Source organism: Ciconia boyciana, chromosome 9 (genome assembly GCF_034638445.1).
Source record: "Ciconia boyciana chromosome 9, ASM3463844v1, whole genome shotgun sequence".
Taxonomy (NCBI): Eukaryota; Metazoa; Chordata; class Aves; order Ciconiiformes; family Ciconiidae; genus Ciconia; species Ciconia boyciana.
In genome coordinates this window covers 7,511,061-7,530,308 of record NC_132942.1, presented here as the reverse complement: position 1 = coordinate 7,530,308, position 19,248 = coordinate 7,511,061, and the positions used below count along the sequence as shown (strand labels likewise).

Sequence of the window (19,248 nt, the reverse complement as noted above, 5' to 3'; positions counted from 1 at the left end):
CCCCTGCGTCTCCCCCTCTCGCCAGCCTGATGTCCGGAGCGAGATCCCGCTGAAGGGAGATTTCGGTGCGGGAAGCCTGCTCCTCCGGCCCCGAGCACCACTGCAGTGGCGGTGGCGGGGGCACAGGCGGAGAGGAGGGACGAGCCAAGGCAGCGCCGGAGCGGAGCCGCCGGCCGCTCGGCAGGCGCCCGCGGAGCGCCGCGCACCGCCTCTGTCCAGGGTGCTGATCAGGGAGCCCGCCAGGCGCTGCCCAGGGTGCTGACCGCAGCCAGCCCTCCTGCTACTGTCCAGGGTGCTGACCGGAGCCCTCCCGGCCTCCCCCTGCCCAGCCTGCCTCGGGAGGGGTGGCTCGCTTCCCCTGCCTATTCTCCCCAAGTGCCGGGTTACTTTATTGGCCAACCCCACCGGCCCACCCCTCACGGAGTACAAAAAAAAAAAAAAGAAAAAAAAACAGCGAGAGCTGGAAAAATGTGCAACGTCAACGCGCTCGGAGTCTACGTGTGGGAGACGATCGTTTTCTTCAGGTAAGGCTCGGCTTTACGGGAGGAGTGTGTGCGCACCTGGCGCTGCCGGGCTGTACTGCCGCGCCGGCCCCAAGCTCGGGGCATAGCCCTTAGACACAGACTCAGCCTTAGGACAGCGGCGTTCCGCCTTTCTCGAGCTGCCTTTTCGCCTCCTTTCGGTTCCCCGAGACTGGCTATCGCACAGCCCCGGGCTCGGGACTTTCCGCGGCTTTGGGAGTTACTCCGTTTAATTAGCACCGCAATCTCGCTAACCGCAGTGCTGAAAACACCGACCCCGGCTGGTTGCAAAGTGACAACTAGTGGCGGCTGGGAATGCTGCACTTGAATTTGCCCGGGTAAATATTCCCACCTCGCCCCCTCCCCATCCTCAGATTGCAGGTTAAGGTGAGTTCCGTGGAATGCTTTCGCTACTTAGCTATGTTATCTTGAGAAACTGTGGGACTCCTTTCCAAGGAGGGCTCACCCTATCGCCTCAGCTTGCTATGCTTAAAGTCACTGAAAGCAAAGAAATAATCACCTTCGTTCCCAACTTTTTTCTTTCATGTTGTTTTCAACATTCTTCCCTTGCAGAATCTAAATGAAAGCTAAAGGGGATGTGGGGAGCTTTTTGCTGTTATATCCCTTGTCGACTAGCTGTATTTTGACTGTTTCAGATGTGTTCAGTTTCTCATTAAGGCTAAGGTAGGAAAAGGAACAGTTTTAGTCTTAAAGAAGTGTTTCTGGTCAATCTCTCCTTGCAGTGTTTTTATTAAATGGACAAAAAAAAATTGGAAGGTAGAAGCTCTTCTGTATTTGCATGAATAATGCAACCTGCTGTAGCAAGTGATAGATTCCGGATACATGCAATTGAAAAAAAAACCTTCTTTCATGACCTGAACTTGCTAATCATTCTTAGACTTCATTTCAGTTGCATGGCTCTTACTTCTGCATTTCTCTATTTTAAAAAAGTCTCATCTTATAGTTTAACGTGAAAGAACAGATATTATTTACATACATGTCACTGGTGTAATACTTATTATTTTATGAGTCACAGTAGCAGACCTGCTGATATCGGCCAGACTTTTCCAGCTAGCAGACTCTTTCCTTTTGAACACTAAAGTCTTTCCAGGCATAAAAATTGGGATATCCCCACTTTTTCCTGTAATTCCACAGAAAATCAAAGACAGCGAGACTGTAACATGAACTCAAAGCATCTAATATTTATGTTAGGTAAACCACAAAAGAAGTTCTAGAAATAACTAAAATCACCAATATCTGAAAAGCAATGCACAACACCCAATACTTCAGAGCCATCCTTTCTCATCATATTTAGTCACAAGTGTAAAGCAGCACTGCACAATATAGTGAGGTGGACTAAAAAGAAGCCTATGTATGCACAAACTCCTTAGTTAAAGAATGTTGAAGCAGAGAGATAAAATACAAGATTAAACAACACATAAATGCTCCGGAATGCTGTCTATAAATAAGCTAGAAGGCAATTTTTTTTTTTTTTTTTAAAAAGGAAACTCAAGCCTGGAAATTATCTATGGCCCTGGCATTAAAGTATCTGTCTGGCTCTCCTCTGAACTGCCTGAACGAGTGAAATTGATACATACTTGTCTTGCTGATCCTGTTCTATGATGCACATTTATGCATCACAACATATGTAAACACTTACAGATTCTCAGCACATCAGTAAAAGTCCTGGGCATTCAAAACCTTAGTAAACCAGTCCCTTCAGGTTCTAATGTAAACAATTATACTGTTACAAATTATATACATATGCATATACATATGTGCTATATAGGATTATGTCATATTGCATACAAAAAGTATTTCTGGAAGTCTAGTTTTCCTGAAATAAACATTTAAGAAAATTTGAAAATGCTTTAATTCAATTACAGGGAGACGTTGAAACCAAATTGGTTTACATACTGCACTCATTTTTCCAAACAAGAAAAAAAAAATTAAAAAAATCAGTAATTCCTGCTCAGAACTGACTCTAAGCAATGGTTTTCTTTTTTCTCCTGCTTTGTGTTATGTGTTCAATTTATTACAGGCCAAAAGTCTACCAGCCTTTCTGGTCCAGGAATAGCTTTGCTATTTCAGTTTCAGTAAGAGAATTTTATTCATTAACAATCATTCATAAATTTAGTGTGCCAATTACTCCAGCACTCAGTTATACATAATGTTTAAAAAACACACAAGCTGCTAATCCAATAATCCATAATAGAAGTATGCATTGCTTTAAATTACAGGGTGTACCACATTTTATTGTCACGCATGTCGAAAATCTTCTGGAAAGAGAATCCATTATATGTTAGCACATATACCACAAAAATAAAGAAAAATCCAAAGTCCCAAAGGAAAATTAGATACAGCCAATATAGGAAATAAGACTAGATCTGTTGCTTAACAAAAATGTCCTTCGTCAGCCTTTTAAAAAACAAGACCCTGTGGGAAAGAGTAACAGCTGGTATGTGAATGCAAACATTATGGTATTGCCAATATGATATTTGTTTCTGTTACAGTTGTGGTGCTTTAGAAGGAATTTGAAATAAGCAGCTTATTCTGACATGCCTTTCTTTATGGAAGAGCATTTCCCATTTTCTACCTGCCTTCTCAGACTGCAGTCTCTTAGCTGTGACTAAGACATTTACTGAGATCCTGGGTAGAGGCAGGGATGGAAACTGGTTTGGGGTGGGAGATGAAGAGAGTCTTCTGTCAGACAGGCTGCTCGACCAGCCTTTCCTTACATGTATCTCTAAGGCAAAATGCTATTTCTTGAAAATAAAAATAAATTGGACAATATTTACACAGGAACTTCCAGATGTCCTGCTTGTATCTGTGGAGACATATGCAAACATTCTCCCAAAGTCTCACTACATACACTGCATGTTCATACCCTGGTTCAGTTGTGAATTCCTTCATGCAGAACAAAAAAGTTACCCCTACCCTGTGATGACCTTGCCTGGACTTTCTGTTGTACCATCGCATTTTAATAGCTGTAGTGGTCCAGAAACACCACTGCATAAGCCTGGGGGTAGGAATGCACCTTGTACAAGTTAGGAGATAAAAGACAGCCTAGAACTGGCACCTTACACAACTGAACACTGTCCTGTGAGGCTCTGAAATTGTTTGGGCCTGATTCTTGTCCTAATTGCACTTCTGTATATCAGGAATCAGCAGCATAACCTTCACTGAATCAAGATCAGAGTTGGCCCCTTCTGAACAGCAATCTGTCAGCTAGCAGGAGTGATTCAAGGTTATTGCTCCAAGTGATTCACAGGTTAAAAGTTGCTGCCAGCCTCAGATCCGACTGGACTTCTCTAACTGGCATTTTTGTATTCCCTCCTGTCAGTAACAGAGCTCTTCAGTTCCAGTTTTTAAAACAATAAGATGCCATTGTGAATATGATGCCTCTTAACTTTGTGGAAAGACAGACACTTTTTCCTAAAACAGACTTGATAAGTGAAGTAGGTGATTGGAGAGCTGCTGATTTCAGCCCCTTGAAAATACAACAAAAGAAGAGGCGGGGGAAAGAAAAGGAGAGTAATGTGCATGTTATCTCCAAACCTTCTGCTATAGCTCTGCAGTGCTAGATAGCATAACAGAGATACCTGTGAATGAAGCGCTAACCAGAGACTTCCAGAGCCACAAGCTAAACAACATAGCTGATATTCTCAAAGAGTATTTTCCTCACACTAACTAAAATCTACTAGAAGTTGTGCCTTATGACCTGTTGTGCCTCTGCTGAGTCTGTCAGCTCCTCCACGAAATAAAAATGCTTGGACCAGTTGCTCTAAGGACACTCTTTTACTTCTTTGGTCTGCAACCTGTAATAGTCCCATTAGAGATGCTGTTAAAAGGGTTATGTGTTCAAGGTTTGAAGATGTGACGAGTAGACAATTCTACCTAGAAACACTTATAAATCATTCCACAGAGAAAGTCTAATTTGGTGTCATCCCCATAGAAGCACAAAATGTTTGGGACCCTGCCTTTTGCAGGGACTTTGATACACACTTCCATCCATCCAAAACAACTCACTTGCATTTTAGGCAATTAAGACAAATCAGCATAAACTACACAAAACATTTTCTAATGCAGTTTAATCTTATCATTCCTCTCTAAACAGCTGCCTTAAATGACTCCAGACCTGCTCTTTGGATAGATCAGAACAAAAGAAAGGATCGACAAATGTGTGGGCAAAAACCATTTTCCCTCTCCTTATATTGGGTGCAGGGAGCAGGAAAACCATAGATATTCACATTGCTTAACAAAAACATTACAAAAAATGTTGCTGTTTCTCACATGCACTAATAAAATACCCTTCATCTGTGAGGCACTGGTGCCGTGAAGATTTTAGGTAGTATAGACTGGCTGTCCACCTTGACTCCCACTGAACATTACCCTATACTGCAGCAAGTCCTACTGGCAGAACACGTATTTACTGTTCAAATACCTGAAGGGAGCTGCTTCTGGAAAGAGATCAATATGTGGTGGGAATGGTAGGATCCTGGCCTTACATGTAGGAGCATTACATTATATGAATTGTCTACAGAGACCTCCTTCAAGAACAAGAATTTAGGCATGGGAATTTGGTCCCCCTTATTCCTCTTCTCCCATGAAAGAGGTGTTGGAGATCCTTATGTATGAAGCAAGTCATCAGCAAAGGGTCCTCTGACTGTTTTAAGTGTCTCAGATTTAATAGCACAGGCTCAAGGCTAAGTTAATTCTGCTGCTGACCAAGTGATTCAAGTCAAAAAGGAAAGCACTTGTAAGCAACAGCACACTGCAGTTCCCCTGGTCTTGGGCAAACACTTTCCTTGCTGGCTTATGAAATTCATCTCACCAAATCCTCATGAGCTGACCTGGATAGAAGAGGATCCCAACATCTGAATTAAGATGTTAATGTCCACAATTAAATTACTTTATTATCCCAGCACTGACCAGTGATCATTCATCTGTGATAGAAAACCAGCAGAGAAGTCTGTTTTCATTTCATCCTAGCATGCAGGTTAAAAGGGCTCTCCAAATTTCAGTATTGAGAACAAGATGTCAGACCACCTCATGAATATAATTGCTATTTAGGTACTGATGAAAGACAAGAGGTTTAAAAAATAAATCATGCTTTAAAATCAGAACATCCAAATCGAACCCACAACATTTAAGTGTGTCAAATCATCTAGATCTATTCACTGTCACTTGCTCATTTTCTATAACCTGGAGCTTTTCTGAGAATCCCAGAGTGACTAGTATTAAGACAACAGATAGGCTGATAATGCATTTTGACTTCTGTTTTATTTGCCTGTATCAGCTGTCATTGTTGTGGCACATTAAATCAGAGTTTCACCATTTCCAGTAAATTACCCTTTTGCTATCATTACCTTGCATATTTTCTATTGACCTTTATCTATCAGCAAAAGCACAATGATTTCTATTCTTATGAAGTATTGTTACACTTGTGCACCTCATAGCTTTCAAGAAAAATGGCTCACCATATTCTTTCACACACTAAAAATGTCATTCCAGCATACGCTCCCCACCATGGTTTGATTCAATTTTTTGATTGACAAAAAAAGTCATTCCAAAAGCTTTTAATAATTTCAGTTTGGGAAAAAAAACAAAACAAAACAACAACAAAAAAAAAACCCACAAAACCCCACCAAAACACAAACAAACTTGGGATAAATGAAGCAAAAAAGAAGGAGCAAGAGAAGCAGGAATTCCTCCCGCTGCTCCAGTGCAAGGCACTGGAAGGATCATTAGCAGCCATAACCAGACAACTCAACACCACGCTGTCTGGCTGCTGACTTCTAGACCTACTTGCACAGCCCAGAAAAGAGCAACTTTTGCATTGCACTCAGCATAATAAAATATTGCTAATTCAGCAGGTCAGTGCCCCTTAAAGAGGAAAAAAAAAAAAAAAAAAAAGAATTCACCTCCTCTTTGTTTCTCTCACCCTTCCCCCAAAGTACCCAAACAATTTACATTTGTGTTTACAAAGCCAGACAACAGAAACCATTTCCCCCTAGGGGAGGTGGTTTGCATTGGTATTTCTTAGCCAAGATGATTGGTTGGTGCAAAATGATGTAGTCCCCTTAACCTCTTGGGAAACCGCTGATACACTCCAGCTCATCTGGTCCTGGAGGTCTGCACGCTTTGATCACACTGGTGCTATAGATCAGATACACACCTCCAAGCTGCTCCTAAATCTCTCCTGATACTTCAAGAGACTGATGCACAACAACTGAAAAAAACAGAAATATAGCTTTTGTCCCCTCGGTAAGGCCAAAGCACAGAGAGGGCCTGCAGAGAACAGAAATAGATAGAGACAGATGCAGCCATCATTTATACACGCTGAGCACTCCCCATTATGCAGACAATTATTTAATCCATATAATGCACTATGGTAAGCTGCTGATTTGGGGACTGCACCACATCTGGCTGGTACATAGACACAGTTGGCATCCTGTAAATACATCTCTGCTGGATCTAAGTGCCAGCTGAGAAAAGCAGGAGAAATCTTAATTTACCAAACCCCACGAAATTTGGATTTTAAGAGGGAGGGGGAAACAAAAGAACACACTTTTGCACCTGCTTTCCTTTTGATTTCTCCCTCTTCATCCTTCCACTGTGGCTCACAGCCCACTAGGAAAAAAAAAAAGACAAAAAAGACAAAAAACCCAAATGCCTTAGCAGACAGCCAGTGATCTCTTGTTTTTATCAGTGTCTCATTGCGGGGTGGGTGAAGAGGGAAAAAACTACCAAGAGGTTGCCAAGACAAGGAGTGTCGCATGCATGGAACAGCAGGGCTTGCAGTGCAATCAATCATCGCACACACTGCCTTCAGACGAAAGCTGCTGACAGCGGCTCCCCCCATGCGCCTGCCCTGCGAGCGATGCCTGCCCCTACGACCACTCGCCCAGAATGCAGATCCTGTCCCCCAGCCCCAGCAGGGCTGGAGCAAACACACAAATCAATAAATAGCAACAGAACTGGGATCAATGGTGGATCGGACCACTATCTCATGCGTCTGGGTCAGCAGCAAAACACAGCTGAGCCAGGAATCATGCAGAAAACCCAACAAAATTCATCACTTCTCACCTTTACCTGATTTCCTTTGAATTTGTTTTTCCTTCTTTTATTTCAGATGATGCAAGTAAAAAGATGCTTTGTACAAAGCCCCAAGCACAGGTCCCTCCTCCCCCCTCTTATGGAGGAGGTATAAAACCTGAAAGCACGAGGGCCAGCTGTTATCAGCACCCTTTGAAAAATCCTTAGCTCCAAATGTCCTTGTTGGTGCCAAGAGCCCTGTGCAAGACAGGTCAAGTCCCCCATTACAGCAGGATCTGTGCACCACATGTATTACTGCAGTTGGGAGTAGGGAAGCGAGATGCTCTGAATTCCTGGGTGAGGCAGCCTTTTCTTGTCTTGCGAGAACTGCAAAGACAGGCTGTGGACAAAAGAGTGATTTTTCGTGGGGTACCTTTACAACCTTGTCTCTTTGTTCACTCCCAGTGCTTTTACCCTCTGGAAGCACTGCTGAGCAGGGCAGTAGCTCCTGACATATCCACGCACACACAGATCTTTTTCCTGCACCACAGCTCCGAAGATCTGATTTACAAACCAAAATGTGTGCACCCCACCTCTTCTGCCACCCGACATGCATGAGGATCACAAGCATCCTCCGGCTTCCAGCCCCATCCATCACACCCAAACACAGAGCTATGGGCTTAGAAATCATCTCCCAGCAGTGTGGGTGACAAAGTACAAGCCTCATCAAACACGTCCTGCACCAATGTAGACCCTGCAGCACTGCCAGGGTTGAAAAGATGGGGGGTTTTTGTCAGAGAGCTGAAGAGACCAAAGTCAGAGGGCTGCCGGGGTGTGGAGAAGAGCAGCCCTCCTGGGCAGGGGACCCAGAGCTTAGCCATTCATTCCAGAAGTTACGTTTCATTATAGTTCATGAATAAACTGATAAATTACACCAGGAATCACAGACAGCACAGAGGGAACATTCATCTCCAGCAGAGTATTTGCATTGCAATGACAACAACTAATTCTATCAGAAAATATCAAAATGAGCTCTGTTATCATGCAACTCATTTTACACAGTACAAAATACACACATCAGAGAGCCCCATTTTTACTATGGGACCCACAATTTTCTAGGTAGGTTATGTGTGTTAGCTCAGGAGGCCTTTCCAAAGGATCTGTAGCAAAAAGTTTCAGAAGATAAAACCCACCACCACTCTGCACTGCATGTTATATCTCTTTTAAAAGAATTCTATTCATACCACCTCTGATTTATCAAAAAAGAAAAAAGCAGTTACAATAGTCTTACCCAATCTTAACAAGCAGCATAAATCCTTAAACTAAAACTAATTTTTAAAAAGCTGCTGTAGCAAGCTATTTGAACTGATGAAAACGCGACCGATAGTGCAACTGCAGAGCTATAGATAGAAGAGCATCCACGATTTCTCGTAATTCTCTGACACTTGTCTGGTCTGTGATCTAAAACCTTCTGACGTCAATTGAGGTTCCCTCTGCAGCTCTCCATCCAAACACTAAATCAAGAGCACATCAGTGAAGAGAATATTGTTACCTAGAATATGAAGCCTTGTCTTGTAAAGACATTTTCCCCCTTTATTTACGGCATTCAGGAAGGCTGTTTATGCATAACTTTAAATATCTGACTAACCCCCCTGACTTTAAAGGGAATATTCAGTGTATGTGAAGCTAGACACATGCTTTTGTCTTTGTAGGGACTTTTTTTTCCTTTGTTTTTTTTTTCCATGAAAAATGCAACTTTTTTAAAAAAACCCTTCAGTATATGCACATGTAAGAGTCAATGCTGGCGTTTGCTGGATTTATTCCACAAGTTATTAAAACCTGAGCATTGACTTGTACTTCTCCATTGTTTGTGTTATGTTTTCAAACCTGTTGCAGCGGCTTAAGATCATACTTCTCCAGAAAGTCGCTACTTGTGCTCCAAGAGCTGTAGACCCTTCTGGAAGAGAGATTAGTTGAGAATGTCACTAGAGGGAATACCTGTGGCTTCAGAACTGAGTTTAACACACACATTTTTATAACATGTGATAACCAAGAGTGACCACGCAACATATGAGAGTTTGAAAGTCTTTGTAAGAGTGGGGATCTTGCATGCAACTGAGCACTATTCCCATGCAATTTGTTGGTCTCCCTGTGCTCTTCCCATCTCAACTATACACAATGTGCAGATTTCTCCCCCCCCCACCCCCAGCTGATTGTCCAGTCATTTATTATTTTCTTATTGCCCTGTCCAGGCAATGTCAGCAATTGTTCCAAGTGCTGGTGTCTTTCCATAGAGTTAATCAGTGTAATTGGGATGTTTTATAGTTCTAGACGGGGTGTTTTGCCATATGGGGTAGGAGCCATGGGCTGCAGGTACGTGGCAGTGGAACACAGAGATATTGGAATGCTGCAGTCTGAAGAAGAAGTTTTTCTCACTCCAGTAAAGTTGCAGCTTTCCCTGGATGGGAATGGTCACAGAGGGTTAATTCCCTGACGCCCGTGGAAAAGCACATCCCAGCTCCTCTCCTCCTGTACAGCCACAGGGAACAGTGGTAACGTGTTGTGCAGGACCTTTGAGAGTGTTTTGGGATCCTTTGGGTTAAAACTTTAACTGATTACATCCTGAGACTACTGCAATGCAGTTACTTCTGGTGCAAAAGCTAGAATTGGTTTAAACAGCTCACAGCAACAGAGCACAACCATCCAGGACAGAGACAGCAACATTCTACAAGCCCATTTTTTCTTTTCTGGCCCCTCCTCCCACCATGAATAGGGATAAATAATAGCTTATTGCCCATTTCTTTTTTCTCAGAGTGAAATCTCCTTCTCACAGGTTCTCAAATTCCATATTTCACCAGTCTTGCTGTACACGATTATTTTCCTATCCTGTCCCAACATCCAGGTCTGCTCCATGCTTCTGTTGCATAAGCTCTCAGCTGAATTAAGAAAACAACCAAATCCAAGTTTCCTCCTGCACCTCTGAGAACTGGCTTTGCAAATGCACCCTGTAGCACACCCCACATCCATGCTGCATGGACTGTAATCGCCAGCAGTTGAGCATGACCACATGGATTGCAATCGGTACTGTACAACCAGCACATCTGTAACACTCAGAGCTCCTTCTATTCTGCACTATGCCGGCCCAAAAAATATAGCATCGGGGCTCTCTTCTCCCCACACACCTCCGCTCTTCTTTTATCCTGTTCACCTCCACTGTTGTAGGCTAGGAATTCAGACAACGTGACAGAGAAAAACATGCAGACAATGAGTTTCATCCTTTTTAATTGAATTGCATATCAATATTGATTGTGCTATTCATTTTGATAGTAAATCTAATCATTAAAAAAAAAAGTCTGCTTGCAGTCTCTGCCAAGCCTTCCCAGGCCAGCATCTGGCAGCATTTCCCTCAAGATAACATGTTGATGTGCAATCAGAAATAACAGTCTGGGTACAGAGTTTAGGGCTGCCCCTTTTCCCTTTCACCAGGAAAATCTCTCTTCTGTTCTTCCTCCCTCAGGCTGCTGAGTACAAGATGGAGACAGGCAGCCCCAGCATCAGCAGAGGCTGAGCACAGGCTGGGCTCTGCTGAGCTCCAGTCTCTGCTCACGGGCATCTGTGCCCAAGAAGCACAGTCTCAGGGACCAGGGAGATGGTTCAGGAAAGCCAGGCAAGCAGAGCAGGGGGAGGGTTAACACAGGTAACGCTAGTTAATCAGGGACATGATGCATTTCTGCACCCAACCATCTGATGTTCTCTTTGTGACTACGCCTCTCAGAGCCTGCTGGGGTCAATAAAACTAAGCTGATGAATTCTCCTGTGTGCTCAAAACCCCAAGCTGCTCTAGAAAGACCTGGCTTTGAAGGTAATGGGGGAAACAGTTATACTGGTCACCTCAGCCTGCCTCAAAGACCTGATGGCTATTCCTCTCCACGGGATACCTACTTACAGAAAACATCACATTTCAAGGACAAATATGTGAACCAGCCCACCCGAACACTACTCCCAACACATCCCTGCCAAGCTTTCTGGCTTGTGTTGTGTCTCAAAAATAAACAAACCACTTCAGAAACCTTTGCTGAGCACCACTGAACTGGGGTAAGTGATCAAGCATCTTCTATTTCCCCAAGCTGCAGAGAGCCCAACCAGAGGAATAAACCCAGTGCTGTTCTCTTGAGCCACTGGTGTTGCACCAGTTTACCTTCACAGGGACCTGAGCCTTCCACACTCTGCAGAGATATATTTCCTCTGCAAACACTTGTTTTGCAACAGTTTGTGCTTCTGCTGCCAGACATTATTATTTTTACCCTCAGAATTAATGATTAACAATTAAATTATTTGACAAGGGAATAGAGGCCCAGTGCTAATTAAATTCCTTCTTCTCTCCTCTTCGCAAAGAAAAAAAATTGATAGTTCTCAGTATCAGCATTCAACTGGAACAGGGCAGTTTGTGATGTTGGACTTAATTAGATGGACAACCATGGGCACAGCCAAAAAAAGCATGAAAATATTGCACAAGGGCCATACAAATTCGGGGTGGGGTGGGGGGGTGGGGAGAAGGAAGAAAAAGCCAACTGGGGTGCTGGGAACAGGTAACTAACATGTCCTGACAGCAGAAAAATCACTTTCTAAACCAAATAACTTTTTATAAGAATATATTGTGTTTTTAGCTGAAACAAAATAATGCAGACAGAGCAAACAGTGCCTGTATAGGCTGGGAGAAACCAGTAATAGGTGTCCTGCAAAGCTTGACTGCTCCATTTTAAGGAATGCAATTCTTGGGTATCCTGAGCAGCTGGGCTGTTCATCTCCACCAGCTTTCACCTTCACGTGCTTGCTGGTGGGCTGGGCCTCCTAGGGGCTTGGTGGTGTCTGCTTACATGCCAGTGTTAATATCACAAAAGATTATGCTAGCTCATCAGCCCTTTGAAGAGATCCTTTCCATTGTTGTTGCTGTGATGATCGCCTGATGGCACTTTCTCAGCCAGATCCACTAGGGATAACACCAGCCTAAATAAGATAAGCCACTGTCTGGCTGCTATTAAAATGCACCAAGACGCTCTCGGCTCAGACAACACTCTTGCACCAATGCAAACTACATCCTCAGTGTTTTTGTTACATGTTTTGCCTCTTTTTTTTTTTTTATTTGGAGAATAAGTTTTCTCTCTGAACAACACAACAACCCACCCTAAATTTCCAATTCTCTTCTATCATCAATAACTTTCAAATCACTTGGCAATTTCCCCTCTTCTTGTCTCTGCTGGGCCAGGAGATGAACAGTCCTATGGGACTTTCAAGGGTGCTTCTGTAAGAACTAAGGGATGGAGAAAATCCCAGAAAGCTCCCAAGGCAGCACACAGCACTGGCCAAGACAGACCTGGAAGAGCAGAAGCTGACAGCTTTTTTGGGTGCTGTCTGAGCTAAACTGCCATAGCAAAGCTCAACTGTCACAACCAGAGTGAACATTTCAGGGTTGTGTTAGATGCAATCCATCCCTCCAAAGCATGGTGGGGTGGGCCAGCCTCTCTGTAGCTCCCAGTGCTGTTTTCTACTATTACTTCTGAGCTACAGAGTAGACATATCTGCCTGCTGCACATAGATCCTGCTACTGGAAAGGCTTTGATATTCCGTCATCCCCTGCTTTCTTGCCTTTTCTTGTTAAATCTAGGGGGAAAGTTGTTACCGGCTAGGTAAACATTAGGAAATGTTTTTAGGAAAACATTTAGTAACCAAACAGAAACTGGAAGAAACTCAGAACTCATAATTCCTAGGTCACCTGGGTAACAACACACGGCAGCCAAATAGAGCTTCTAAAACACGCATCAGGAGGCACAAAACCACGTTTGATGGTTTCGGCACATCAGAAACTGCTCATAGGGATGGGCATGAAGCTGCAAAAAGCAGTGGGGCTGTGAGAGGGTGCTTCTCTCCCAGATGCTTGTGAGAATCATTTGTCTTAGATATATCCTTCCATGTAAGAAGTGAGCCCATGGAATTCATTTACTTGAAAATTTGAAGCAGAAAGAATCAGAAAATGGCAACCAGGAAATACCAGCAGACTCACTCATTGGAAGTGGAGTGAACATACTCAGCATGGGCTTTCACACTGAGTTTACAGGAAAGCTGAACACTGATTTCTGTGCTTTTTCACCTCTTTTATTTTTTTTTTAAATAAATGCCAGGGGAATTGCAGTTTTTAATTATCTTTTTGCACTTAAAGCTTATTAGAGTTGTACTGCCTCTCTCCCCGCCCCCCCCCCCCCCACTTTCCACTTCCATATACTTCCTCCAGCCTACAGTTAATGAGAAGAAATCAGTGTATTGCACTATCTGGCATCTTGCTGCTGAAATGGCAGAAGACTTTGGTTATCAAGTCATTTGCTGCTTAATTGCAATCTTTTCTCCAGACTCATTGCCATGCAGACACTCTATTGGAATGCAGTAGTCAAGCCCAGTATTGATTGTCCTCCCACTCCCAGCCTTCTTCCTCCGAGTTTGCAAATCAATTGCACCTTGTTGTTTTCCTTCTAAAAAAAAAAATTTAAAAGACATCACCCATTCGACAACCCTATTTACCCCTGAAACACACTGGTTTGGCTTTGCATAGTTTCTTAGAGCAGAGATGGGGACAAGACAAGAAATGGCAGGTGGCTATAGTAAAAGCTAGATCCACACCTTGTCAGATCATCTCCAAGCATGAATGTGCATCAGCCAATTCAGATAACGTCCTGTCTGGGAGTGGATTGTGAAGATATAAGGGGTAAATTAAATCCTAGTTTTAGATTCTCACTGGAAACAATCTGGAATTTATCTCCCCTCTTTATTGCAGAAATTAAACAATTTTTAACAGTTAGAAATCTAGCAATCAGAGAACCCTAATACAGTTGCAGCTTGCAGAAGAAGCCAGACCGCAGCTGTGATTTTGCAGGATTGAAAACCAAGGCTTGGCAAGCCATCACCTGCTAACACCAGAAAAGAGAGTCAATGCCATACAGGTTACTACAGACTCCTGACTTTGAAATTATGCCACCCAAGCCCTTTTGAATCCCATCTATTTTTAAGGTCTCCAGGGAACTCTGGTTCAAAATGCTCTTGTCAAGGCCTTGTCTAGACAACAGTTGTGTCTTTGGAGTCTTAGCTCAAACTTGCATTGCATGAACAGGTCTTTGGTGGGCAGGGTCACATTAATGCTACACACAGTAACTGTCCCTAAATTCTTCCTGATAGATCTTGTACTTAGCACTACTATTCTGAAAGACAGCAGGTTTGACTACTGCAGGCTTTCTTGAGACAAGACATGCAAAATTTCCCAAGATGAGGTCCTCATGCTGTAAGAGGACTCCATGGTGTTATTTGTGAGGACATACGTAGCCAAATATCTTGTGCCTGTTGTAAACACGCTTAGGTTTCTCAGCTGCTGTGCCATAGTGGCTTCTCAGTTCCCACACAGCACTTGTACTTTAAAAAAATTCAGGAGTTTTACAAAGGGTGAAGCACCGAACCTGACTTCCTCCTGAGCAGCTTTCTTTAGCTTATTATACATTTGCATTGCAATACTGCCTGTAGGCTTCAACCAGCATCAGGCACCTGAACCCACAGGCTGACAGCTCTTGCCCTAAGCGCATTGCAGGTGACCTATGGGTTTTTTCTGTTTTGTTGAGGGTGTTGTTTTTTTGTTTTGGTTTGGTTTTTTTTGCTAATCTCGGCAATTTTACACCACTTTCAGCCTGGGAACAGATCTGTGTTTGAGTAAAAGCCATATAACCATAGGGAAGGAACTGAATAGTGTCTATTCACGTCTTGGAAATCAAACCTCCTTGCGAAGTTGAGAATGAGCACCTAGTACCAGGGGTCACTTGTTCCTGTGTAGACAGCAACAACACAGACTTCCTAAAGCCAAATCATCACCCTGCAGATCTTGCAGATTCCCATAGAGTCAGAAGGCACATTTCCAGCCTTAGATTTTCATCTTCTACAGATAAATTGGTAATTTCACTCTTTCTGCCACAGAGGCCATACAGGTCCCGAAAAGATTTCATTTCCTTTCATCCTCTACCCAACATGAGTATCATTTCAGGATCACACTCCAGACACCTCCCAGTCCAGAGGCCATGTTGCTGTATTGAACTCAGACCCCTGCATTGCAGGTGCCAATGGCAAATGCTGGACTGACCAGCAAGCGAGAAGCAAAAATACAACTATCCCCTACAGTCCCAAAGGCTTTGCAGGAGCTATGCAATCACATGACACTCATTTAAGCCTCAAATTCCAGATTGCTCTGATCTTACCTGCCTTTTGGAAAATTGGACTGTCAGGGTACCGAATATGGTCCTTGCTATTTGCCATGTAATTAAGCAGTAATTGCTGCCCAAGGCTAATCTCAGAGTGTATTTTTCCTGTGGAGCTCAGTGCCAGAGTTCACATTTGTAATTTAGTGGCATGCCAAGGAGCTATACCTAAACTAACAAAAGGATTTTCCCCACTCATCATCTCTCTTCTACTTTGGTGGCAGCTGGTATTCTGTATTCAGAGATGTTTGGGCTGGGCAAACAAATTAGCAGAGACCAGCCTCATTAGGAATTCACATGGGTACCCATCCTGCTTCACAGCGGGAATGAGATGCTGACTGCTTCATTTCTGGACCCCAAACACTCCCCAGTATGGGATGTACACTAAAACCTCCTCTTTCTTTCTACTTACACAGCCTGGCAGCCTCCAAAGAAGCTGAAGCAGCAGCACGATCTGCCCCCAAACCCATGTCTCCTTCTGACTTCTTGGATAAGTTGATGGGGCGAACTTCAGGATACGATGCCAGGATCAGGCCAAATTTTAAAGGTATGCAAAAACCCTGCTTTTGTGGCTTTGTTTCATTTTGGGACTGAAAACTGCATGCAATCCTCATGAATGTCTCCCTAACTGCATATGAAATATGAACAATCTTTATGTTCACATGAAATATATATGATAATGAGAGGCACACGGATCCCTTGTAGATGTCTGGAAAGACATCTGATTTCCACTCAGAATAGAAACAACCTTGTAGTACCTTTACATGCAGGAAGCACTTCAATATCAACACACTGAGGGATCGGGGATCCTGCCAAACCAAGCAGTGACTGGCAGCAAGTGGAACATCTTACAGATTAGGAGAAAAACCTTCAACTTTCCTTTCCCCCTAAGTCACTGCCCACAGCACCTTCTAATAGTGGGCAATGCTCCCCCCTTATACCCACTGAAGCCAAGAGAAGTCTCTCCCATCAGCTCCAGAGGAATTCGGCAAGACGCCAGGGGCAGCTCTGACCCATCACTGTCCCCCATAGTGGAGGGGCTCTTAAGCTAGTGCTCAATACAGCCCCATCACAACAGCTACTTTTCACACGTGATTTCCCCAGTTCACCCTGTACTCACTAGCAGCCAAGCAGCATTGAAGCAGGCCTTGGAAGAGGCAACAGAACATCTTTGCTCCTCAAAACAACTCTTCTAACAAGAGTGGGTTTTGTGGGATTTCTTGTTTTCTTTTTAACTGAGCTCACGTTCCCAGAGCTATTTGCCCTTGAATCACACCCAGAGAAGAAGCAGGACCTGCCCCCTTCTCAGCCACTGTCTAGCCCTCTTCAATGTTTATTTCATTCACTTTTGTTTCCTACCACAGATTCCTCCTCACCCTGAGAGTCACTGGCAATGCTAACATAGGGCTCCCAGGACTCATTAATCATGGTGACAGCATCTGCCATCCAGCTTCAAGCAATAAGCTCTATTCTGGGCTTTTAAACCCAAAGATAGGTGGGAAGCTTATGTTCTAGTAATCAACTAGGCAACAGAAAACACTGCTGGTTTTTTTCCAAATCAGAGTTAAAAAAAACACCCTGTAAACCTGCCTACCACTAAATTATGCACACACACAAAAGAAATTAAACTTTAATATTTAATGAAATGTATACATTATCTTCCTGCTAAAGGCAGCTGTATTGCATTTTTATTTCAGATAATTTAATTTCAGTTTTATTTCAATGAACTACACCTTCCCCACAGGGCAGTTTTGCTGGCTTAGCCTCCCACACATAAATCAGGCTCTAATTTATATGGGAGGCATAGGAGGTGTTTTACAGAGCTTGGGGTTGTAGCTCTCAAAGCATGTCATTTAAATTAACTGCAGTAACTCATAAGGGCATTTTAATGGCTTAGATCTAAATGAAAATAATACCAAAGATCTGTATCAGATTGATTTTTGGGGAGGGGAAGATTAACAAAAAGCAGATTGCAGCTTTTCCATAAATGCTGTGAAGTCTGGACTTAGCTGGGGATTCACATTCTGAGAATAAGGAAGAAGCATTTGGACTTTGGTTTAGGTTGGAGGATGAAGTCAGTAACTCAGGCAGGGACAGACCTGAATCCAGCAGCTGTGGGACAAGGGACCTCTCACCCAGGCTGTACCTTAACCCTGCTGCTGGAAAACTATATTCCTTCACAGCTGCATCCCACTGCAGAGGTGGCATGTTTCAGTGGCAGGCAGGGAAGTTTCTAGAGCCTCACACAATCTAAAAAAACCAAAAAACAAAAAAAAACCCCACACAACCCACCAAAACCCTGCAGAGCGCTCATGGCTCTGCTTGGATGCAGTGGGAAGAGCGCAGTGCCTCAACAAGAGCTGAGCTGCCCCAAGGAGAGTCTTCATGTGCACTGGGCCAAGCTCATCCCACACATCAGCACAGGATCAGGAAGAGGAGGGCCAAAATCTTCCATGCATGTCAGAGGCATGAGCACATGCAGTCATCCAGGAGGTCAGCTCAGTATTTTTCTTATGCTGTGCGCTTTGAGAAGGGAAATCACATGCACATGGACCTTCTATATGGTTCATGAGATGGATCCAGAGAAGAAAACTATTGGTCATGAGCTCAACAGGAACACTAACAGAAGGGATAAAACAAGTGTTAAAGCCTGACCAAACATGTGCTTTTAGCTGCTGGATAAACTTCACAAGCCTGTTGGATAAGAGAGGTTGGTGAAGGAGGCAAAAAAAAAAGATACCATTTTGTATCTGATATTTTAGCCCATGCCTATGTTTAACAGTCTGGAGGAAGAGCTGCACACATTGAACAGTCTATGAGCTGCTGCTGCACTGGCAAAAGGCTGTCTGGGAGCTGGTTAGACAGAAGCCTGCTCAGATTGCCTGGGACTCATACCAAGAAAATCCCAGCCTTAGAGAGCATTGCTGTTACGTGGCTGCAATCCTACTCCTGCAGAGGACAGGCACAAAGTTTCAGAAGAGGCCAAAGTAGGAGAGGAGGAAAGGGAAATTAAGAGGAGCAAACCAAGCTCCAAATGTTACTTAGTAATCAGGAAATTCCATTAGTTTCCAAACAGGAGAGAGTTTGCACTGATTAGAGGCATAAGCCTCTTGTTAAAGCCATTCCTCCCCCCAGTATTTCATCTTGCAGCAGCTGCCAGACTGCAGATGTGGCCTTAAGGGGCAAGCATCAGTCCGCGAGCGAGACTGAGCCATCAGGCAGTGTTTGAAATGCAGACACCATCCTCATCTCCATAAAGGATATGGGAATAATCTAAAAATCCACACTCACCACTTCCACAGATCTTATCTTCCCAGAAGCAGCTGTCAGTGATGATACGAGATTAATTCCCCCAGTGTTAAAGGAGCACCTTGGTTCCTGGGGCAGTATCCTCCGCTCTCTGC

The 19,248-nt window shown here is 43.6% G+C and overlaps 1 protein-coding gene across 2 annotated transcripts in view; it reads left to right on the top strand.

Moving 5' to 3' along the window:
* The first annotated feature begins 468 nt into the window (after positions 1-468).
* Positions 469-19,248, top strand: part of GLRA1 (glycine receptor alpha 1) — a 39,867-nt gene continuing 21,087 nt past the window's right edge. The window contains exons 1-2 of one of the 2 annotated variants that reach the window (XM_072872537.1): positions 469-524; positions 16,261-16,391. In XM_072872537.1, coding sequence (XP_072728638.1) covers positions 469-524; positions 16,261-16,391 — 187 coding nt within the window. Of the gene's footprint in view, positions 525-16,260; positions 16,392-19,248 lie in introns of those variants that run through there. The other variant, XM_072872538.1, reaches the window with a different exon arrangement.